Source organism: Penicillium mononematosum (assembly GCF_028829835.1).
Source record: "Penicillium mononematosum strain IBT 11891 chromosome Unknown utg000003l:1.0-8172316.0:1.0-8177699.0, whole genome shotgun sequence".
Classification (NCBI taxonomy): Eukaryota; Fungi; Ascomycota; class Eurotiomycetes; order Eurotiales; family Aspergillaceae; genus Penicillium; species Penicillium mononematosum.
The window spans coordinates 8,026,533-8,050,176 of NW_026643273.1; the positions used below are offsets into that span (position 1 = coordinate 8,026,533).

At 46.6% G+C, this 23,644-nt stretch overlaps 6 protein-coding genes across 6 annotated transcripts; 3 read left to right on the forward strand and 3 right to left on the reverse strand.

Annotated features, from left to right (window-relative positions):
* Window positions 1-1,694: 1,694 nt before the first annotated feature.
* N7519_008053 (uncharacterized protein) lies at window positions 1,695-1,972 on the reverse strand (the record flags this gene model as incomplete). The annotated part of the gene is made up of 2 exons (XM_057294829.1): window positions 1,695-1,764; window positions 1,851-1,972. 2 exons carry the CDS (start codon window positions 1,970-1,972, stop codon window positions 1,695-1,697), a joined length of 192 nt encoding a protein of 63 aa, XP_057149640.1.
* A 3,437-nt stretch (window positions 1,973-5,409) lies between these two features.
* On the forward strand, window positions 5,410-5,896 carry N7519_008054 (uncharacterized protein; the record flags this gene model as incomplete). The annotated part of the gene is made up of 3 exons (XM_057294830.1): window positions 5,410-5,668; window positions 5,731-5,804; window positions 5,864-5,896. The coding sequence occupies 3 exons, from the start codon at window positions 5,410-5,412 to the stop codon at window positions 5,894-5,896; spliced, it is 366 nt and encodes a 121-aa protein (XP_057149641.1).
* Window positions 5,897-7,662: 1,766 nt separating this feature from the next.
* On the forward strand, window positions 7,663-8,130 carry N7519_008055 (uncharacterized protein; the record flags this gene model as incomplete). The annotated part of the gene is made up of 3 exons (XM_057294831.1): window positions 7,663-7,918; window positions 7,971-8,044; window positions 8,107-8,130. The coding sequence occupies 3 exons, from the start codon at window positions 7,663-7,665 to the stop codon at window positions 8,128-8,130; spliced, it is 354 nt and encodes a 117-aa protein (XP_057149642.1).
* Window positions 8,131-12,303: 4,173 nt separating this feature from the next.
* Window positions 12,304-13,332, reverse strand: N7519_008056 (alpha/beta hydrolase; the record flags this gene model as incomplete). Its single annotated transcript, XM_057294832.1, has 2 exons — window positions 12,304-12,776; window positions 12,828-13,332. The coding sequence occupies 2 exons, from the start codon at window positions 13,330-13,332 to the stop codon at window positions 12,304-12,306; spliced, it is 978 nt and encodes a 325-aa protein (XP_057149643.1).
* An 8,327-nt stretch (window positions 13,333-21,659) lies between these two features.
* N7519_008057 (trafficking protein particle complex subunit 4) lies at window positions 21,660-22,291 on the forward strand (the record flags this gene model as incomplete). The annotated part of the gene is made up of 2 exons (XM_057294833.1): window positions 21,660-21,799; window positions 21,856-22,291. The coding sequence occupies 2 exons, from the start codon at window positions 21,660-21,662 to the stop codon at window positions 22,289-22,291; spliced, it is 576 nt and encodes a 191-aa protein (XP_057149644.1).
* A 180-nt stretch (window positions 22,292-22,471) lies between these two features.
* On the reverse strand, window positions 22,472-23,481 carry N7519_008058 (proteasome regulatory particle base subunit RPN10; the record flags this gene model as incomplete). Its single annotated transcript, XM_057294834.1, has 4 exons — window positions 22,472-23,020; window positions 23,086-23,305; window positions 23,363-23,401; window positions 23,456-23,481. The coding sequence occupies 4 exons, from the start codon at window positions 23,479-23,481 to the stop codon at window positions 22,472-22,474; spliced, it is 834 nt and encodes a 277-aa protein (XP_057149645.1).
* Window positions 23,482-23,644: the final 163 nt, after the last annotated feature.

A 23,644-nucleotide genomic window follows, 5' to 3' on the forward strand; every position in this document is an offset into this window, starting at 1 on the left:
ACTATCTTTTCTAAATATAGTACTTTTCGTCCTATTTTAGCGCTCGAAATAAATATATTTCGCTAATATATATATATATATATGTATATAGTATAGCGATATTAAATCGGCTATCTACTATCGTTTTATATATAGTAATAGTTTTACTTTTAGAGTTAAAGTATATACTATCTTACTAACCGCTATTATAAAGCGGTTAGTCTTCTACTATACTATACCTCCTAATAAAGTAGCGGTTAGAGTATTTATAATTCTAGTATTAATCTCTTTCTATAGTACGTCCTTTAGTAGAAATCGTTCCTAATATTTTAAGGCTAAATATAGTATATCGAATATAGTCCTAATAGTATAGTGATCCGAGCTATACTCTACCTTATATATTATATATTTAGTTATTAAATCTATTAAATTATTAGAGGCTAGGATAAGGTCGATAATCGATTTATAATCCCCGCTCTATCTACTACTATACTATATCTTTATACCCTATTTAAATAAACCACTAAAAGAAACTTATTTATAAAATTAATAATTAGATCCGCCTCGCCCTATCTTTTTAAAGATACCTCGTCTTCTTCTTAAAGTTAATTATAGCGGTGAAAGTCTCCTATAACTATAACCTCTATTATAGCGCTTATATCTCGCTATACCTTTATAATTACCTTTCTTAGGTAATTATATATATTACCTAACGCTAAAGTATCTCCCCCTTTAATATATACCGATACTATAAAAATTAATCGCTTAGAGAGCTAGATAACCGCCGCTATTAGATCCGGGGATTCTATAGCCACTTACTCCGTTTCTATATCTTTATTAACCTATAGCATACTTCGGATTATCTATCTACCTTCCCTCTAGATAGAAGGAACTATCTTCGTCTACTTATAATATCCTATTAGGGTCGTTAAAAGCCTACTATAAATTCTCCTCGCTTAGGGCTCTTAGATCACTAATACCGCTACGTCTCGAGTTTATTTATCATTTATTAAGCTATCATACACTACGCCCTATTTTCTCACGTTTAGTTAGATAATACGTCATCTTTTTCGTCTAAAACTACAGCCCTATTAACGCTATCGACTTTGATTAGGTATAGCTCGTTATATAGTACCTAGGCTCCTTTACCAATCTTCGCTTCCACCACTTTCTTAACTAGCTAGTGTTCGGCTTTATCGCGATATACTATTCAGATCCGGTAGGTGTTTTTCGGATCTACTATAATAGCGCGATAGCGCTAATATATATACTCATCTATCGTCCGGATCTCTATTTTAACCGCCGCCCGGATCGGGCCTATAGATATCTTTTTATTTTTATTATTAGCTATTTTCGAGGTATCTATTATATAGTATAATATATTAGTAAAGGTAGTCGGTATTATATTCGACTATAAAAGCGTTCGTATATTACTTAAGTAACTAGTTAAGGGTATATAAGTAAAATCTATATAGAATAGGGAACTAGTAGGAATAGAAGGGCTAATTATATTATATAGGGATTAGATTTCGAGGAGGATCTTATTATAGCTATTCTAAGTGTATACTTCGGAGTAGGCTTATAGTATTAGAGGTCTACCTATTAGGGCCTATAGATTATATTAGACTTCGGCGAGGGCGGTACTAAATTCTTCTTTAACTTTCTAAAGTTCTACCTTATATAATTTATCTCGCTATCTAATCTCTCGCCTAAGTTTAATAACCTCTTTCATAAGTTAGGTAGCACTTAGGTCGTCGCTCTCTATCGGAGAGTTGTCCGAAGTTACTATATCACGTTAGGCTACTAGCTTATCTTAGGTTTTCTTCCTCTGTTAATAGCGTGTCTTTCTCTATTCGGTGCCGATCTCCTACTCTCGAGTATAACTATTTGGTAGTCTAGTGGTGCGCTTCGGTCTCGATAATCGTGGCGGTGATTCTTTATATTCGTCGCGGTCGGGCGGTTTAGGGGTTCGCATCGCGGCCCGTCCCGCCATTGTTCAAATCGATTGCAGTCTGTACATTACGTCCCAAAACCGGTGCCGAGCAGGCATACAGCGATTTTCGAAAACAGTTTTAAAACAAAGGTACAGTCTTGACGGGATCCCTATTCGATACCACAAGAATATCGGAATTGGATACAGTACGTCCCCTTAGTACGATACCGCCAACAATATAGTCGGTCAACTTGTATTTACAGTAGATTTCGAAAACGGCTTCCCCTTAGAACACTCACGGCTTGTTTCTCGGCCCGTACCCGACACTACACTAGCTCGGATTAGGACTAGTGGTAATCTGACATGTATTGTGAGCCAAGCATGGTCAATACCAAATCCAAATTCGGATTAGTGTGGTTTCGGGTACGGGCCGAGAGACAAGCCGTGAGGTGTTCGAAGGGGAAGCCTTTTTGAAATCTTACTGTACCAGTAGTTTATCTATGAAGCGGTTTTAGGCTTGGGAGATAGACCACGGGCAGTCCAAAAAGCAATATGGCAAGGTCTAGTTGGGACTCTTACTCTCATACCGCACGAGTCAAGATTCCGCGTGCATGAAATTGAAGGGCTGTACTCCTTCCACGCATTAAGGCGAATGATTCTCATGATAGTATTTGTCTGTGGCACTGTGAAGCATTTTGGAGGGCCGTTTGTCAAGCAGCAGGGGATTTGTCAATTTGTGGGGCACCAGGGCGCCCTGGCCTCGTCCATGATAGCTGCAGATGTCCTTCAACGGAATATTTGGAACCTGAGGCACCACTTGAGCCCCGGTATACTCGCGTATACTCGCGATGGCCTGGTGTATGACTTGAATAGAAAACCGAGAGATGCAAGAGACATTTTGACTATCTTGAAAGTGCAGTAACAGAAGACACATATTGTGGCAATATTTGAAATCAAAACCTAGGATGACGTTGGTTCCTCTGCGGTATGAAATTATCATAAGCAATTCAGGAACGGCCTAGGTTCCTACAAAGCGGGAATCGATTACTTGGAAAGCAACCATGTGGTTCTTTCTACGGCTCCTAACTCACGCATTACGGGAGGTAAATCTCGTTTTCAAAACAAGAATCCCAGTCAGCAATAGATGGAAAGGATCTGGACTCCTCAACGCAATATAACAAACCTTAGTTCCTAAAGCTCGACAATGAGTTCCTAGGAGCTGGAGTACTCCCTGGCCTCCACTCGATTTTCAGGGGCCCTTATGAGAGACCAAGGAGGTCCTATGGTCCTTGGGGGGTTACGGTCTCCAAAACCTCCTCCACCAAAGGCGGTCAGCTTGCGCACGGATCCCGCTAGGCAGAGTCTGTGTAGCTTAAAGCCGAGGCAATATTCGATAATATAAAAGAAGATGACTACCTGCCCTGGGTAAATATCTAATCTAACAGCCCTGGTAGTCGTGAAGGCTTCCAACCCCCACGCTAGAAAAATGTGAGCTGCCCAGGCACCACAGTCCCAGAAAATCGTACGTAACTAGACTCTCGCTGCCCACTATTAATAAACCAATTGCTCTCCGGTTGACAACTCTATCAGCCCCACGCACGTCCTGGCCCTGGGAGTTCTCTTGCTCCCGGAATCTTTAGTGCGGTTTCTGGGAGCATATAAGCGGCTTCCAGGAGCCAAATAGACGCCAGGAATCAACTTCATTAACTCCTGGGACCTCAAGTGTGGTTCCTGGGGCTATGGCTAAGGCTTGTCAAGGATACACATCAAGCATGCATACGGAACGGATAGAGATATGATCTGCGCGGGACCCACATGGTGTACATGGGTTCCTGAACGCGAGGAAGCTACCTTTCTTTTGCTTCCTCGCGCTACGTCTTGTATATAGAGCCGACTATAGCTTTCTTGAATATTAATTACTGATCTGAATCCGCTGTCCTCATCTACGGATACGTGAAACCCTCACATTGCTTCTGAGAGTGATCAGATGACTCATATTTGTGCGCATGTCTGAAGGTGTCTTGTGAGCGATTTCCGCGACATCAGAAGGCAAGGTATTGACTCTAGGATCCAGAAGTAGGGTTCTCGGAGCGCAAGAGGCCCCAGATCTAACCAATGTGTTCCCAGAGCCAGTCTGTATTCAGTCAGGGACGTAGAGCAAAGATCCCAGAAGTAGATCTTCATTTACCTGGAAATTGGTCAGCGCCCCAGGAGCTAAATTGTATTTCCCAGTGGATAGACTGCTCCTAGAAATGCTTTTGAGTTTCCCAGGTTCAACGTATTGATTCCCAGAGTCAATCTAACCAGCACAAGAGTTTGCCAGAGTCCCTCGCCGGCCCGATATGTTTTTTCTTCTGCCAACAATCTCCGTCTTGACGCGACACCCTCCACTGAGATAAATCCATGTCGCTAACCACCCTCAACTTTCACTCACCTACTTCCTCACCCTTCTCGTCCGCTCCTCGCCCCAGTTCCTGGACTAGCCACTCTACCAATTCGGTCCACAACCCCTCCAGGACCATTCAACGAATGCAGATTCATCCTATGATCAGTTGAATTGAACGATGACGAATGGAACAGCAACGCCCTAGGGGTGAGTGACCAGCACATTTACCTAAACTTGTACATAATCCGTACCCCTCACATATCTTCACCGTTGCGATTTTTCTGAGGGTTTATGATACGTGGAAGATTGAAGAAACTAGCTTTCGGGACTTCGGAGTCTCGATTGATTTTACACACAGCGGACACTGTTACTACAAGATACAGCGAGAACCAATGTAACAGTCTTTCTTGGACAAAGCGCATTACCACTGGACCATAACTAAAACTAAGGTTCCTGTTTAGGGCCTAGATATCTGTAGGTTGAGTCTATTTAATGTATGACATCATGATTGGTCATCTCGGCCAAAAGAGAAAATACCTTGCCCTGAAAGTGCTTTGATCAGTGGGAACGAAGAAGTGTATGCCTTATCAGACATTATTCGATGCCTATATATCCTTTTGAATACATTGTCCCTGTGGTTCCGGTACATGCCAGGCAAGGGTGGGGCCAACACATCATAGAAATGCATTATCCCTGTGGTTCCGGGTCATGCAACGCAAAAGGGTGGAGTCAGCACATCAAAGAAATACAAGATTCCTTTGCGTAAAGGATTAGCTGTCATTGATTTAGCTTGTTTACTGAGTGCGATAGTAGGCACCTTCAGTAATTGAAGAGTCACCCGATCGTATGCTTCCAACCCACTCTGACTTGAAGTAACAGCCATCATGATGCCTAGACATATCAAGTATCCACCTAATAAGGAGGATTCTACCTGGTACCAATCTGCAAACGGTCAAGACTCTACATCAACCTGATAGGAGTGATACAAAGCCAGTCTCACAAATTGCTATAAAGCTGCTACTACTCTCTCGTAGTCCAATCTCAACGCAGATCAAAATTGCATACATTATAACTATTTCTTAATACCTTCCCTAATACTCTCCTCGCTACAATGAAGCTCGCCGGAGCCGCTGCATTTGCTCTCACCGTAGCCGTTGCCATGGCTACCAAGCTCTCAGACTCTGCTGCTCTTGAAAATGCTAAGTCCCAGTGCAACGTTGGTGATATCTCTTGCTGCAACTCCGAAGAGGAGACCAAGGCCGATGGAATTCTCGGTAACCTTCTCGCCGGAGGCCTTCTGAACGGTATTTTGGGTAACTCCAACTCGCCTTGCGCTAAGACTAGCCTTATCGATGAGCTGGGCATCCTTGGTAAGTCAACTTAGTCCCGGTCAAATAAGAAATCCAGAACAATGGCACTGACAGCTCCAAAGCCTCCATCAAGGACAGTGAATCGGGACCCGTCTGCAAGAACATTATTGCTTGCTGCCCAGAGGGAACCACAACTGTGAGTTCAAAAGTAATAACCACACCTAATCGTGCTATTGCCTAACATTTGAAAACCAGTGCACCGCGATTGACAACTCCGGACAGGAGTAAAGGTGTCAAAGACCAAGTGTTTATTAAATCAATCAAGGGTCTACGTAGTGTTGACTAGATCAACTAAAAGTCTGTATAATGGTTGCTGTCCATCCCGAGATACTGTTGTGACAGGCAGGCAGCTTATTGGCGTCTTGTTTGTCAGGCTGAACATGTTTGCTAGCTACTATAGAATTAGCTAGTCTCATTCAGATAGAGAATTCAACATTCTTCTCTCTCCTCCTTCCCTCTGGCCTCTGCCAGATCATATACTAGCTTTTACGAATCAACTCTCATAACCCTTGCCAACCATCCCATGCATCTATCGTAGGTCAGATAAGGATGTTGTTTATAGAACAGCGTTCTATACAGCATGTATGTGAGATCAAAAATAGTATATGAAAAATACTATGAATATGAAAATTCCAATATACTGTGAAAAGTAATAATTGATTTTGTCTATCTTCTTCGTACATGGAAAGAAGCCCCTATTTATGCTTCTTCTCGTATACCCCTATTGTGACAGATTAGAAAGAATCGTCAAGAAACGATGAGAATGAACAATAACAAGAAGAAGCGAAAACTGACTTGAAAGCAGGCTGATTGAAATGTCGAGATGCTGATGCAGTGAGATACTGACCTGTATACTAAGGACAGCGAAGGTATGATCAAACTGCATATATGTAAAGGGTAAGAATCTGGCACAAACCGCATTAACTAATCTAATCGGGAAGAACGCTGAAACCAACGCTCTACCAAAAAGACCACCTTGTCAACCCTGATGGCTGACATGCCAGATTACCAATTCATAACCCACTCTGTACTCCGGGTGCGCCCGCACACACACACACACACTTCCGGTACGCTCCGAGATCTGGCTTTGACAGTTTGTATGGATTTATCCTTTACACTGTGTTAGCTATGGAGCTGTAAGGAAGGCAGGTATTGAAGAGGAGACCGCTCCAGACAGTATGCTCTCTGGTATACGGGTCAATCTAGCACTCCTAGTTCAACTCCTCGGAGCAATCTATTTAGGACCCTAAGCCTACATTCGGCATTTTCAAAGGAAACTAACCGAAATAAAACAGCAGGGCTAAATGATATGATTGAAATTGCAACTTCTTTAGGCGTAGTCTTTTCCCCTACCTTAAGATAAGGTTGCATTTTCTACAAGATTGTAGTTGAATAGAACCCACCAGTAGTTGTTCCATTTAATCTTAGAAATAAATGTGCCCAATGAACCACGAGGACCCAGGAAAGTCGAACGCCCTTGAACGCCCCCAAAAATTGGATCAGACAGCAAATGGACTTCTATACGATCGAACGTCAATATCTGCTGCGTTAATAGGACAGCAAGAGTTTGATTTGCTTTGTGGCGTTCTATATTTTCTTTGGATTTTATTTATTGCCACGTCAACATCTAATATCTCATTGAGTCATCCACTAGAAGGAATCTCTACAAAGTAAGCTTAGCTTCAAGTTCAATAGTCATCTCGTATTGATGATTCGTCGTCCATTCACATTCCGGATTACGAGATTGACATTCCCGAGACCCTACCGCCGAGATGACGTACTCCATGCCATTAGTCCCTCATATGTTCCCAGCACAAGAGAGATTCCACATCCGGCATCAGATTCTTTGCGGTGGCAGTGGTATACGTAAGCCTACTCAACAAGAGTCAAATGCCATCATATAAAGTCGGTGCTCCTATCACCTCAAACAAAAGAAAGTATCTATTTCGTAAACTCCAAATTTCCCCATCTAATCAACCTTCCTAAACACTACCATGAAGTTCACTGTCTCCGCCGTCCTTGGTCTGGCTGCCTCCGCCACCGCCATGTCTCTTTCTGAGTCCGTCGCCCTTGGTGGTGCGAAGGACCAGTGCAGCTCTGGCGATATCTCCTGCTGTGATTCCAAGGAGAACCTGTCTGCCGATGGTATTCTCGGTAACCTCCTCGCCAAGGGTGCCCTAAACGGCCTCCTCGGCAACGACAATGCCGCTTGCGCGAAGACCAGCGCACTTGACGATCTCAATGTCCTCTGTATGAGCTGCCCAATTCTGGACATCCAAAAGCAACATCTAACATGACACAGCTCAAACCGAGGACACCGACAATGGCCCCTCCTGCAAGAACATCGTTGCTTGTTGCCCCGCAGGCACCGGCAAGGTAGGACTTCACACCTTTCTTTTATTCGAACCACTTTCAGTAGCTAACAATTCAATTTTTAGTGCACTGCCATCGATAACGCATAAATGCATTTCCATTACCACTGAAGACGAAATTCGGTGCGCGGATTGTCGATTGTTGACCAATACGGAAATGTCACTTGGTCAACTATGGGGGTGAGCGCAGTGTAGTAGACTAAAGTTAGGACTTTGGCTTAACTGTGGGAGGAAAGAGTGGGGCCATGAGTAGACTGGAATTCTTTTTACGAGTAGACTAGAATTCCTTCCTATAAGAGGATCAGTTCGGAAATTTGTAGAGTTCTATTCAATATATCAAACATCATAGTGTTTTAAATTCTTTTTAATTGGGTGCGACCGTATAGCATATTAGGATATATTCGACACTATATATCTGTTAGAGATCACGCGATAGCATGTGATATGACACGTGACACCGGATCGTAGGACTTCTAGTAGTTAGTTAGTATAGCTTCCTCTCTCCTTCTTTTCCTCTCCAGAGTCCAATACAGTTTTCTCTGTATCATTATCATTAGTCTTCCGCACGACCCAGTAAAACCAAGACACAACCCAGACCCAACCCAGTCTGGGTTGGGTTTTGGGTCGTACCCTTCGACCCAGTAGGCTGCGGCAACATCCTCAATATCCATGGATATCCGCATATCCTCTCCGCAAATTGCGGTGGGAATAGCTTCAATTTCAAATATGCATATTTGTGCGGTGCGAATAGCTTCAATTTACAATACACAGTATAGAGCGGTGTCCAAAGCGGTCTAAAACCAGGCGTCAATTAAGGCACCAACCTGTAAAATCAGGCATTTTCAGGCATTTGGGCTTTGGCCGCTCTGCCCCTTCGCATATATGGAAGGAAGTGGTGTACACCTTTTAGGCTAATACACTAAAACTATTGGCTATAACTATATTAGCGTATATTAGTTAGTTATTTTGATCTAATCTCTACCCGACATGACGACTTTTGATTTGATTAACGGCTGGGCTTCTTGGGTGATGTTGTTGAGGTGCTAACAATATCAACGTTGATTACAGGCAGATTTGGGCTGGGTTCAAACGTCTGATATATAAACAGCGAGTGGGGATTTCAAGCACTACCATGGCTGCGTTAAATCCGAGCATTTACTTTCTGCTAGACTGGCCAAAACTTATATTGTATTGCAGTTACGTTCAGTCTCACCGTCTCGTTGATAAATGTGAAGTGCTTGAACAGACGCTGAAACAGTGTTTCCTGACTCCGTGGCTCGATGGTACCCTTGGTTGGCTTGATTTCCCAAGCACCACCCCTTAGTTTCGCTAGAATCAACCATGCCCATACTATAGCCAGGCACAGCTCAAATGATACTTCTTTCCTATATATGCTCGCAGCCAACTAATGTTGCCTTCAAATGAATTTATATTACCTGATGTCGCAGACACGATGAGGATGCTCTCAAGTCCAGGATGATGATTGTCTTTTTTGGCAGAGAGCTGATAAAATGTTTACACCTTGTTGCAAATCCAACGATAGGAACCGATACCAGTTCCCAGGACGACCATATGAACATGTTGAGCTACCAAAAGCCAGGTTCTGGTTCCTCTCGCCACCCACCTCGCGACGTTGCAACGTTACAATCATACGCTGTTAGTACCCTGGGTCGCAAGCAATCAATGTTTACATGAATCCCGTAATTATTCGTAGTAATTCGCCGCTTTCGCATAGAAACTCGTCCGTAAAACTTTAGTCCCGTTAATATTCTAGTTCCTCTTCCACCTAACAGACCTATCGTCTTCCCTTTTACTCCAGGATGACACGTCCAAGGCGTCAAAGTCGGAGCCAGCGACAAGGTATATTCCATATACAGGTGCTAAAGCTGCCGGAAGATCAAGCTCTAATAGTCAAAGGTTTTCCGTACCGCGGCCAATCGTGTGGGTACGATACCATCCAAGTGCCTCTATACAGCGGTATCAGAACAATACAGCGACTAACGAATAAGGTCAGCCTAATAATAGCACTGCTTTTTCCACAACAAGTTAGTACGTGGCCGGGGGCATCTCGACTAGATCTTTCTGGCGATTGCAGCCTATAAGTAAGAGGTATGAACTTACGACTAGTCTTACCAATTTGGAAGCTGTTTCTAACAGACTGCTCTCAGATCAGTAAAAGGTTTAATTGAACGTTATCGAGGGAAGGTCGATACCATTTTTAGTAAGTTAAAGCTACAATTTGAGGAAAACGCCGACTAATCTACAGCCACGAACAATAGTACTACAAAGTCTATACTCACTCCTCGGAGTTCCGATAGCAAGCATCCCTTTCCGCGCACAAAATCTTATTCTTCAAGCCATACAGCGATATCTTGAATTTAATACATTTCAATTCGTTCACAAATTGCTCTTGGAAGAGTCTCTCATGGTTGGGTGGATATACCTAGAGGAACTGGAGCTACACAAGCTTTTCAATTCTTGGTGAAACATCGGGACAAGATATAGTGCAGCTCTTACCGTTAAGCCGCTAATACTATACAAAAATGGCAAAGATTGGTTTTTGGTATCCGCCACGCTGCTGTCCACCGTCTTTCATAAGATCATGAATCTCTCCTCCGGATGAACCGCGTCCCTTTGAATCCTCTATCTGTATCGGTGGACTTGCGAGCGTGGAGAAGCTTCGCCGTCTCTCGAAGTTCTTGGAAGATAGACTCCCAAAGTCAGGGCGCCGTCGAACGCAGTCAAGACGGAACTTCAAGCACCAAGCTTCTTTGCTAAGACCGCGCCTCGAAGGTCTGAAAGACCGATTTCTGTTGCTACCGAAACACACCCAGAGAGTTCTTCACCGGATTGAGGCAATGTACAATTTCGAAGTGGAATGGTTCTTGCAATCTAATTTCAGATGACATCTACTCACTAGTTTTAATCTCTTGATGTTGAAATACGACATTATTGACATGTATCCCGCAATCAACGGGTGTGAAATGATTTGTTAAGTGTTCCGACAATTTGAATCTCAGTGTCAGCCAAAGGGACAGTGGATCAAGGTTGATTTGTGGGTCGGAGAAGAAGTTCCAAAAGCCTGCAAAGGTTCAGGCACGCGATACAACGCCAGACTTGATAGCAGTCAGCCTGGAGATGGAACGGGTCTTTGTTGCTTAGGAGGCGCTGTTGGTGTATGTCAGGTATTTGGGATATCCCGCAAGCTTTGGCAACAGAACGAAGGCTAAAACCCGATCCGCGGTTGTGTTTTCCTTTGCTCGCACGAGACCCATTCGTTCTCTAATGAGTGGCAAGCCGCCGCTCCGTCTATCCGGCCTATGGCGGCCTCGGAAAGATACAATGTCACCAAGAATGCTCCGGTTTTCAGTTTTCCACATTTTCGCAATGTGATCTATTCATGGTTGACTCAACGGCGGCATTTCCAAAATCCGAGACGCGTGATTACCGATACGCCGTTAGATGTCACCACTATCAATCCACTGTCAGTACTGATTGTAGACTCGGAGGCTCAAGCTAACTAGTTTGTTTTCTGTTGTGAACTAGGGTCGGGGTAAATGAGCCATGCCTTGCGCGAGGGCGGTCAAACAGTATATGCAGCTGGTATCCTGCCACAATGTTTAGAGCATCGAACGAGAAATGTGCTCTATAATTATACGTTGTGTTTGCCTTAGAAGTGACAGGATGACGTTGTCCTAACGAACGACTGATCGTGTGTGTGTGATACCTTCCTCCTTCTCCCTATAACGGTCCCGACAGGTCGGTAAATTGCTTCGGGCGGTAATAAATATTTATTCTCGAAAAAGGGAAAAATTGGGCATATTGGCTGATGTAAAAGTTGATGCCTAATGCGAAGAAGCGGGTGTGGATTGAATTATTGACAAGCAGCTGATTGGTGGCATACACCACCAGCATACAGCTGACGAATTCTCGAGGGCTCGAACCTAACAACCATGACGGAGCTAGCACAGTATCGAGTCTTCGGGGTTGATATGGGGAATACTGAGGCCCAAACCCGCGGACTTCTCTCTCGAGCCAAGTTCTTCGACATGGCATGCAAATTTGGTATAGGGAATCTCTCGACTTCGCTGATTAGTCAAGTTCTCGAATAGCGCTCACGAATCTCAGGATTAGGCAATTATTGAAAGCCACAGTTTGGTCAAATGCACTGGAAGAAAGATCCTGGCGGTCAATGACCTACATTAAAGGTGCAAACACCATGGAACAACGCAGTGAGGAAATTGACTCTTTATTATGCGTTGATTAGTGCTTTTTCAGCCACTGGTACACCCGGTCTGCGATCTCAAGGTTGTTCTTCTCCATGAATAACATGTGTCCGTTGCCATGAATACCCTCATTGCCTAGATCCGCGTACTCAACGTCTACGCCAGCCTGCTCCAGATACTTCACGGTGCAATAATCGTATGGTGCATGGAACGATGCTTCGCCTGTAACAACAAGTTGTGGGATTTTGCCCAGGTTCGTCAACTGCTTCGCTGGGGACTTCTGCATGATGCACTCGTCGTGGTCGGCGTCGATTGCTGGCTCGATGGTTGTCTCAATATTTTCGGCATTCTTGCCTGCAGAAGGTTCGTATCCGATTGCAAGGTCGGTGAGACCGAAAGCGAAAGCTGGGCGATTTCCAAACGGCGGGCGGAGCGTGAACGGTGGACCAGACGGCTCGAGCTGGACAATACCTTTGACTAGGCCTGGGCGCATGTCTCCGACCCTCCAGCCTACTCAATCGTTAACCACTTCGGCGAGTCATAGTGTTGGGCTGAAGATACCGTATGCACCCGCCTGTGAGTGACTGATGATATAACATTCGCGTACAAGGTCAACTAGAGCTGAATACGCCTGCGCATTTTGCTCTTCGCTTATGAAGCGATCGGTCTGGAACTGTATCTGGCTCCCGTAGAAAGCGCCGAATGTTGAGTCGCCAATGCGACCGGTGCCAGGCCATTGCGTGTGAAGCTTCGCCTGTGGCCATTGGTTGCCGTTGTTTGCTACGTCGGTGAAAATATCAGAGACAAAATCGTGGGAGCCAAGGTACCCAATACTTCCCTGTCCGGGATACCAGAAGGAGCGGCCACGTGCAGGCTGATCTGAGAGGTAGACTGTGTGGCCTTTGGAAATGAAATAGGATGCCCATCCTGGCCGTCCATCTGGGGTATCAAGGAAATTCGTGCCGGTCTGAGCCGCGCCCGCAATGAAGATAATGGGAAGTGGTGGGTTCGCCGGGGTTGGCTTAGGGGAAAGCTTCTCGACGTAAATTTGCCCTACCATAGCCATTGATGTAGAATTGACGACATTGTCCTGTTTGGAAATCTTAGGTACATGTAGAATTGGTTGGAATCAAGACTTGCTGTGATGTTCGTGTATCGTCCGCCAACGTAGAGAACCTCGCGCTTATGAATAATGTCCCTAAGCTGGGGACCACGAGTCTGCACATTGCCTCCTAAAAAAACGAAATACGTCAAACAGGTGAGAGAAGTCAAGATACGAAAGTTTAACATATTGACCCAGTTCTGCGAGAAGTGCAAAGTCCCTGAGAAAGAGACATTTGGGGGGAGAGAAAAAACGCCTCGGCTCGGATTTGTTGTAGGTGATCCGTGCCTTCCGATCTACCTTCGACCCACCCACACCGCTTCTCGTTGATGCGCCCCGACAAGATTACACACCCGTTTAACCGTTTTTAGTAAAGGGTGGTATCTGCAATGTAAGCAATGAATACCAACTACACTACCTCGATTTTTAGTTAATCTACCAAAACCCCTTTCAATATCTCTAGGTCCTACCTCTTCCTACCAAGAATTGCTCACCATGCACTCCAAATCCCCATTTAGATATAGCGTCATACGTGTAACACTAGTACAATCAATACCGACAGACTCGCCGGGATTTGAATAATCTTCGAATCTGTCAATCAGAGAATTACACCACGCACTTGTATCCGAATGTTCTGACTGGCATTGAGACGTGTTCAATGGTGACGCGCACTGTCGCACGCTCTGGCCCTGAAACGAAAGCTAATGAAAAGCGAAGCGACATGAGCAATAAGAAGAGGGCTAGAGGATTTGTTCCGGTAAAGCGCCGGGCAGTCATATGGACATTTACTGGTTAAGCCAATTATTGCATACAAAGTCGCGCAGCTTAGGACGGTGTAAGGACTGCGTAGATGGCTTGTACGTGGCTTGTATGTGGCTTGTATGTGGCTTGTATGTGGCTTGTATGTGGCTTGTAGTGACAGGACTGCTGCTCTGCGGTGGGGATATTTTATTATGATTTGGATGACTTCTTCATGGCTGCTTAGATTTGTATTGACCTTATTAAGGATCTCTGCCGGATTGGATGGGAAGACCCCTGATCCAGAATGGCAAAGGTTCGGTCCATCTGGCTACAATTGGGAACTGGCTTTGCGATGCTGAACAGACGCTACGGAGAAAGAAGCTACGTGTACTTACACAAGGAGTTCTGGGATCGTCAACCAATATTGTGCAAAAGAGTTCCAATAAAGGCAACTGCTGCAAGAAGCGCGTCGCTGTGGTCGCACAGTGTCGGAAGAAACAGCGATTTGTACAGCCGTCCAGGGACCATTCCTCAAAGGCTGAATAGAGTGCTTCCAGGTCACCTAAAATCATTTGCAAATTATACAAACAAGTCAGATGGTACTTTAGCAGGGTCTGCCACCTTCCATAGATAAAGGATCAATATCGTGAGAGTGAGATCTGAGTCCCTTCATGCCCATCCACCGGCACCCCGCTGAGCTCGGCCACCACCAGCCACATCTGCTGGCATCGGGGCTGCTTCAGCAGCGTACACGACCCGGCCAATGTGATGGAGCTGTTACTAACCGTTACTCGGTGGTAGCAGGTCTATAGGACTCCCTTGTGCAACGCTGAGAACAGACTCCGCTTTATAGATATTTATCATATTTGTATAAGGAGATAGGACGAGGGCGTATAAAGGCCTTATCGTGTATGTTTTCTCTCTTCTTCTTTTCTTTTCCCTTTTATACTTAGTATTCTACTTGAAATGCGCTCTTTTCATTAAAGATCTAGCTAGTAACATATATAGTCTAATTATATAATAAAAAGTCCTCGCTTCCTAGCTAATGAAAACCCTTTTTACTTTCTATGCGCCTAGGCTGCTTCCTAGGCTATAGTGGCCTTAGGCAGGTCCACTTCCTATTAGCTACCTGAGGCAGCCAGGGTAATGCAAACCCTACAAACCCTTCGGGACGACACAATGTTTGACCGGACCTCTTCCAATGGATGTCTGACCTTTAAGTTTTCTCTGTAGAGTTCTCATTAGACTCTCGGATCCTCCCAATTCCGAGTTAAGTCTCTCTCTGTTATATTGGCCGAATTCGAGATCCGTTAACCGGAAATGGAAGTTGCTATGAATATTACGCGTGGGGGTGACAGGGCCTCATACACAGCCAATCAAGAGGCTGTAAAACACCTTAATCTATAGGTTATGTGATGCAGGTCTTATACGCCCTATAGGTAATTAATGCAATGTCACATTCAAGTCAGATATTCAGATACTCCAATAATTCAAATATCCCGATATTCATATGCTCATTCGGCTGATATTGAGACAATAGTAGCACATAATATCTCCATTTACCGATCCGGAAAGAGCTGAGGCCTTCACCCATGGGTGCTCGATGCTTTTTGCTCTTTCCTGAAGTTTGTTAAATCTGTCAGTCTCCGTTGCTTCTTTCCTTCTTACCTTCTTACCTTCTTACCTTCTTACCTTCTTACCTTCTTACCTTCTTACCTTCTTACCTTCTTACCCTCTTACCCTCTGTCCCTTCCTCCTTCCCCTCCATAAAAACACTGATCTGTCACGTCTCACCTTTTGTTTTTCCTCTTCTGTCAACAACTCTCGTTTACCTTTCCCTCGTTTACCTCCCTCAGCGTGTTTCTCCTTTATCATGGCTTCACATCTTCTTCCTTCTTTGGGCTTTTCATCCGCTACACTCATGCCAGACCGGATGGAAAACATGCCTGACAGTGGTGCCGTTGATACCCCCGGCTCGGAGACCCCAGTATCTGAGTCTGGGGATGATCGTGACAGACAAATCACCGAGCTGGCACGTTCTATCTCACGAATCTCACAACAGGGCAGCGTCAAGAAGAGTGAAACTTCAGGTGTCAACACCTTCCTCGACTCGACCAGTGATCCAGAGTTGGATCCCAATAGTGGCCAGTTTAAAGCGCAGAAATGGGTGCAGAACATCCTGCAGATAGCTTCTCGTGATCCAGACCAGTTCCCGACTCGCACAGCAGGGGTCTCCTTCCGCAACCTCAATGTTTTCGGCTATGGCACCGCGGCTGATTACCAGATGAACTTTGCCAACTTCTGGCTCAAGGGCGCAGGATGGTTTCGCAGGAACCTTGGCCTTCAGAAGAAAGCACGTATTGACATCCTGCGGGACTTCGAGGGCATTGTTCACAGTGGTGAAATGTCGGTTGTGCTGGGTCGCCCGGGAAGGTACGTGGAGTATTCCCCCACGTTCGAACGACTAATCGCTAACACCCAGTAGCGGATGCTCTACCTTCCTCAAAACCATTGCCGGAGAGACGCATGGTCTCAATCTCGACAAGGAGAAAGGGTCCGAGGTGCATTATGATGGGATCTCCTGGGATGTCATGCACAGCCGTTTCCGCGGCGAGGTCATCTACCAAGCCGAAAACGAAGTTCACTTCCCTCAGCTGACTGTCGGTGATACACTACTGTTTGCCGCTCACGCCCGAGCGCCGGAGACCCGTCTTCCCGGTGTTACACGCAACCAGTATGCGATCCATATGCGTGATGTGGTAATGGCGATGCTTGGCTTGACTCATACCATGAATACCAAGGTGGGCAATGAGTTCATTCGAGGTGTATCCGGTGGGAAAAGAAAGCGTGTCAGCATCGCCGAAACCACTCTGTGTCGTTGTCCTTTGCAGTGTTGGGACAACAGCACTCGCGGACTCGACAGCTCGACGGCCCTGGAATTCGTGAAGAGCATCCGCCTCTCCACTGACTACAGTGGATCCACCGCGATAATCGCAATCTATCAAGCCAGTCAGTCCATCTATGACCAGTTTGACAAAGCGATTGTGCTCTACGAAGGCCGTCAGATCTACTTCGGTCGTGCCGGCGATGCACGACGCTTCTTTGTCGAAATGGGATTCCACTGCCCAGATAGACAAACCACTCCGGACTTCCTCACCTCCCTTACCAGCCCTTCGGAACGCCTTGTTCGCCCGGGATTTGAAGACTCGGTTCCACGCACGCCCGATGAGTTCGCAGCACGCTGGAAAGAGAGCCCGGAACGTAAGCAGGTTCTTGCTGAGATTGAAGCCAATGCAGCCGGAGATGGAAAAGCAAAGCTTCAGGAATTCGATCGTTCTCGTGCAGCAGACAAATCCAAGCTTAGTCGTGCAGCCTCCGAATACACACTCTCATATCCGATGCAAATCCGTCTGTGTCTTTGGCGAGGGTTCTTGCGGCTCAAGGCAGACTCGGCTATGACGGTTGCTACGCTCGTTGGAAATACCTCCACGTCCCTGATCATTTCCAGTGTCTTCTACGACTTAGCGTACATGACCGACAGCTTCTACAAGCGTGGAGCCCTACTTTTCTTTTCCATCATGATCAGTGCCTTCTCAAGCTCACTGGAAATCATGCTCATGTGGCAGCAGCGGCCGATTGTGGAAAAACACTACAAGTACGCACTATACCATCCCTCGGCGGAAGCTATCAGTGCGTACGTTGTCGAACTTCCATCAAAGTTCTTACTAGGAGTTACGTTCGGTTTAATTATCTATTTCCTACCTCATCTTCAGCGAACTGCGACCCATTTCTTCATCTTTTTCCTCTTTTCGACGACGACAACCCTTGTGATGTCCAATATCTTCCGTTTTATCGGTGCGATTTCGCGGTCCGTGGCCCAAGCCATGCCTCCTGCTTCAGTCTTCATGCTTATCTTGGTCATTTACACTGGGTTCACCATTCCGGTCCGAGATATGCACCCTTGGTTCCGGTGGCTCAACTACGTGAATCCTATTGCTGTAATCATAACTTAGCTTTTGCTCGATCCCACCAGAACATGCTAACACGCAATAGTATGCCTTTGAGGCGTTGATGATTAATGAGTTCAGCGGACGGTCCTTCCCTTGCTCGAATTTTGTCCCAGGTGGCTCGAAGATCTACGAGGATGCGCCTCTCAGCTCCAAGATTTGTTCACAAAAGGGTGCTGTGGCAGGCCAGGATTTTATTGACGGAGAGACATACATCAACACAACTTACGAATACTACAGTCCACATTTGTGGCGAAACTTCGGAATTCTCTGCGCTTTCTTCGTCGTCTTCTTCGTGCTGTACATCTTCTGCAGTGAGCTTATCCGGGCTAAACCATCCAAAGGTGAGGTTCTGGTTTTCCCGCGCGGTAAGATGCCTGCGTTTGTCAAGAATGTTCGCAAAGAGGATCCAGAGGAGGTCATTGCATCAGAGAAAGGTGCAGTTGCTAGCGAACCTCGGGATTCAACTGCAGCAATTGTTCGCCAAACTTCTGTCTTCCACTGGGAGAACGTGTGTTATGATATTAAGATCAAGGGAACTGAGCGACGCATCCTGGACAGTGTGGATGGTTGGGTCAAGCCCGGCACCTTGACCGCGTTGATGGGTGTCACTGGTGCAGGGAAGACCTCCTTGCTCGATGTACTGGCCGATCGTGTCACTATTGGCGTGGTCTCCGGGGAGATGCTCATCGATGGCCGGCTACGCGATGATTCCTTCCAGCGGAAGACGGGGTACGTGCAGCAACAGGATCTGCATCTGGAGACCAGTACTGTTCGTGAAGCTCTGGTTTTTAGCGCTCTCCTACGCCAGCCTGCCACCATTTCTCGCCAGGAAAAAGTTGCATACGTTGAAGAAATCATCCACATGCTCGGTATGGAAGAATACGCGAATGCCGTGGTCGGAGTTGTCGGCGAGGGCCTCAACGTGGAGCAGCGTAAGCGGTTGACTATCGGTGTGGAACTGGCAGCCAAGCCTGACCTGCTACTGTTCTTCGATGAACCCACGTCCGGTCTAGATAGTCAGACTGCTTGGTCAATCTGTATCCTGATGCGCAACTTGGCCGACCACGGCCAGGCTGTACTGTGTACCATTCATCAGCCTTCGGCAATGCTGATGCAGCAGTTTGACCGCCTATTGTTTCTCGCTAAAGGAGGACGCACAGTGTACTTTGGTGACCTTGGCCCAAACATGGAAACCTTGATCAAATACTTCGAAGACAAAGGGTCGCCCAAGTGTCCACCAAATGCAAACCCGGCCGAATGGATGCTCGAGGTCATTGGTGCTGCGCCAGGCTCTCATGCGGATAGAGACTGGGCTGAACAATGGACTAACACTGCCGAGCGCGCAGAGGTTTGCAGAGAATTGGCTGAGATGAAAAAGGAATTGTCCAAGAAGCCTGCGCCCGTCCGCGCTGCAGGGTATAGTGAATTCGCCATGCCAGTCTGGTATCAGTGCCTCATTTGTTCCCAACGCATGTTCCAGCAGTACTGGAGATCTCCCTCGTATCTATACGCCAAAGTCCTCACCTGCACCGCCTCGGTAAGTTATCTTTCTCGCTTTTATTTGATCCTACTAACGGGTATAGCCATTGTTCCTCGGATTCACCTTCTGGCGCATGTCTACCAGCCTCCAGGGGCTGCAGAATCAGATGTTTGCAATCTTCATGCTTCTTGTCCTTTTCCCCGGGCTGGTCCAGCAAATGATGCCATCCTTCGTCACGCAGCGTGCTTTGTATGAGGTACGCGAACGGCCTTCCAAGGCCTATTCATGGAAAGCGTTCATGCTGGCCAGTATCCTTGTGGAGCTGGTATGGAATATCTTGATGTCGGTGCCAGCCTTCTTCTGCTGGTACTACCCAATCGGGTTTTATCACAATGCAGAGCGCACGAACACAGTTATCAAACGAAGCGGCATCATGTACCTGCTCATTCTACAGTTCATGATGTTCACGTCAACTTTCAGCTCCATGGTAATTGCTGGAATTGAAGAGCCCGATACCGGCAGCAACATTGCTCAATTCATGTTCTCGCTTTGCTTGGTCTTCAACGGGTAAGTTGTCCGCGGGTGTTTGGTGGTTAATTTTTAATAGTGCTAACTGGGCTTGTAGCGTCCTCGCAAGCTCCTCTGATATGCCTCGGTTCTGGATCTTCATGAACCGTATATCGCCATTTACCTACTTTGTGTCGTCCGTGCTCTCCACTGGTCTGACTGGGACTACGGTGGAATGTTCTAGTATCGAGTGGCTCACTGTCTCGCCTCCAGATGGAGAGACCTGCGGCAGTTATCTGGACGCTTACATCGAGGCTATGCATGGCACATTACTCAATCCTGAGGCGACGGTGGATTGTATGATCTGCCCAATGTCGAGCACAGATCAATTCCTCGCAAGTCTCAACATGTCGTACTCGGATGTTCCGCGCAATATCGGGTTGATGTTTGCCTATATGGGGTTCAACATTGTTGCCGCGCTTGTCTTGTACTGGCTCTTCCGCGTCCCCAAGCACTGGTCGCGCAAGGTCAAGGAGACCTAAAAGGGCCTTTTTTTTTTTTTCTTTTTCTTTCTTTCTGCGGGTTGTTGGGGGGTGGTTCATTGCAGTCAGTGCTGTTCCCGAGGCATTCCTTGCGTTTCTCCTCGGTGCTCATCGGAAATGTTCTCTTGCTTTATCTATCCTGGCACAGAGTCATATCTTGTATGTATCTCATACACGTAGCTTATGTTAATCAAAGTTGTATGTTGTGGCTTTCACTATTTTTTGGCACTGGGCCATATCAGAACCTGATATCGTGAATGGTGAATTGGGGGGGGCGAGGGATGTGACGACCACAAGAGTCAGACTGACTGGTCATCAGATCTGATGGCATCCGTATTTTAGGGTATCTTGTCAGGAATACACGAGGTTGGGAGGGAATCATAGAGAGAAGAGGGACTATAGAGAGGAGTGAATGCAAAGAAGTAGTCGATTTAGTCCAGCCTTGAAGGCACACATATATTTTCCTCTGTTGTATATATTCAATGTCAACTTTGTATTAGACTTGGATATTAACAGACAATTTCATACTGTTAACACTTCAATTTTCTCTATTCTACATTTTCCTTCGGTCCTGAGACCCGTCCCTATATGTATGTATTGACCAAATATATATTTCCTGCAAAATGTCTTGAATATATGCCCCGAGGTTCAGCCATCCGGTAAAACTTAGCTATTCAGCTGAATAACACTGTTTTATACCTAGATAGGTACTAGGACTGAGTACCTCCAATGTCTATAAGATCTATAAAACGACCCCGATTTGGGCGGTCCCCGCTTATCCGGAATAAACAACCTCCTCCAATCCCCGTGAACTCCGTGCTAACACCTCAAGGGCTACTTTTGGAAATCTAAACAACCTCAATTCTACAGCTCATTCACACAATTCACCGGAACATCTGGAGGCATACCGGTTGCGCTCTCCGCCCCTTGCTTCTCCGGCCACGCTGTCCGTACCAGCGCCTCACTCACCATGTACGCTCCATCTGCTCATTGAATCGCGCAGCAACTAACATGCCTGACAATACCAGGGGCGTCTTCTCCCTGATTATTATCAACAAGGCCGGTGGACTTATCTACCAGCGAGAGTTCCAGTCTGGCCTGCGCAACCTCTCGACAAATGACTACCTCGTCCTAGCTGGCACCTTTCACGGGTAAGCTGCCAACACCATCTTTCTCCTGGAACACCCATTTGACTAGAATTCTACAGTGTCCACGCAATCACCCGCTCGATCACACCGAAAATCCCCATCTCCCAACCTGCTCCCTCCCCCGCAACCTCTTCAACGGGAATCACCGCCCCTGCTGCGTCCGGTTACTCCTACCCAAACCCCGGTGTACCAGTTTCCGGCCTGGATTACCTCGAGACCGACAAGTTTCGAATGACTTGTTTTCAGACTCTCACCGGGACGAAGTTCTTGTTGTTCACGGATCCCTTGACTGGCAGCGTGGACACAATTATACAGAAGATCTACGAGCTCTATGCGGACTATGTGATGAAGAATCCATTCTATCAGATTGAGATGCCGGTGCGATGCGAGGCATTCGATCGGCATCTGGGGGCGTGGCTGAGGGGGGAGGACATAACCCAAACGGACGATGGGACCACGCAAAAAGGGGGTAGACATCATGACTTTACGAACTAGATACGTTTTGTTCCTGTACTTGTGTCCGGATATCACGCCGTCTCGTATAATACCAAATCACATAATATATTGCCTTGCACCTGTAGAACGTACCCGAAGAAGGTCGACTATCGAGAACACAAGACAAAAGCAGAAGCAAACGCCGGGTATGCATCACAGTCATATTCAAATATCCGGACCTTAGGCGGTGTCCATCTTGTCCTCATCCTTCTTATCTTTGTCACCGCTGGACTCGCCATGGCCCTCCTCGGGGATATTGCCCAGTTGCGTCTTGCCTTCCTGTTCTTCCCGCTCGCGCTTTTCCTTCTCCTGTCGGTTCTTCTCGTCCTCCATCGATAAGCGCAGGGCGAATGCGAGCTCGGGGTCGTTCTCCGCGGCATCATCGAATCCAAATCCACCAGCCTCGCCTTCGCCGCCACCTCCGACCTCGGCATCCTCACCAGCCAGGATCGGGGTCAGCTGCAACTGATCACTGAGAAGATGGGGTCCTGGTGGGATGATGGCGAGGTGGGAACCATCGCCGCTCTTGACATTCTCAACGAAAGCCTCAAGTTTTTTGGTCTGGTCGGATTCCAAATCTCCGAAAGCTACCACATCGATCGACACGTTGTTCTTCTTCATCTTCTTCGCGAGCTTCACGAGGGTCTTCTCATCTTCTTCGATGGGCGAGCAGGAGAATACGATGATGCGTTGACGCTGGGACTTTTCCATGCGGTGCTTGAGTGCCAACTAAGATACCATCAAGGTTAGTTACTGAGAGCTCGGGACCTCGGAGATCGGATGGAAGAACGTACCGCTGCGACCTGGATGGTCGAGCTGAGATGAGATGAGCCGCTGATCTTTGTCCGGTGCAGACCGGCGAGAATTGCGCCAAACTCGCCTGTGAAGGTTGACAACACCTCGGGACCCTTTCCGCCCATGCTCATTAGGCCGACAGCTGACTGGGCGTTTGCACGCATCTTTGCACTGTGGATGATGCTAACGGCATCGACTTGAGATTGCCACCGGGTGGTTCTGCGCCTATTAGATTCCATTCACAGATACAAATATATTGCCATCGGATGCACTCACGTGTAGTCTCCATTGCGACTGCTTTCGCTGTTGTCGACACTGTAGCTTGTTGTCAGTAGAGTACGCTAATATGGAGGATGGTCAATGACGGACATGATCATAGTAGCTTCTAGCGTCATGATGAAATCTAAGAGAATTAACGATGTAAAGGAGAGCAGAACAGCAAATGAATAGGAGATCGGCGTATGGGAGATGAAGACGGATGACGAAGGCGAGGTGGAAGCTCTGCATTCTGCCACAGCTCTCCGCCCGAGGCACGCTGTTTGTTGTGGTCCTCCTTGC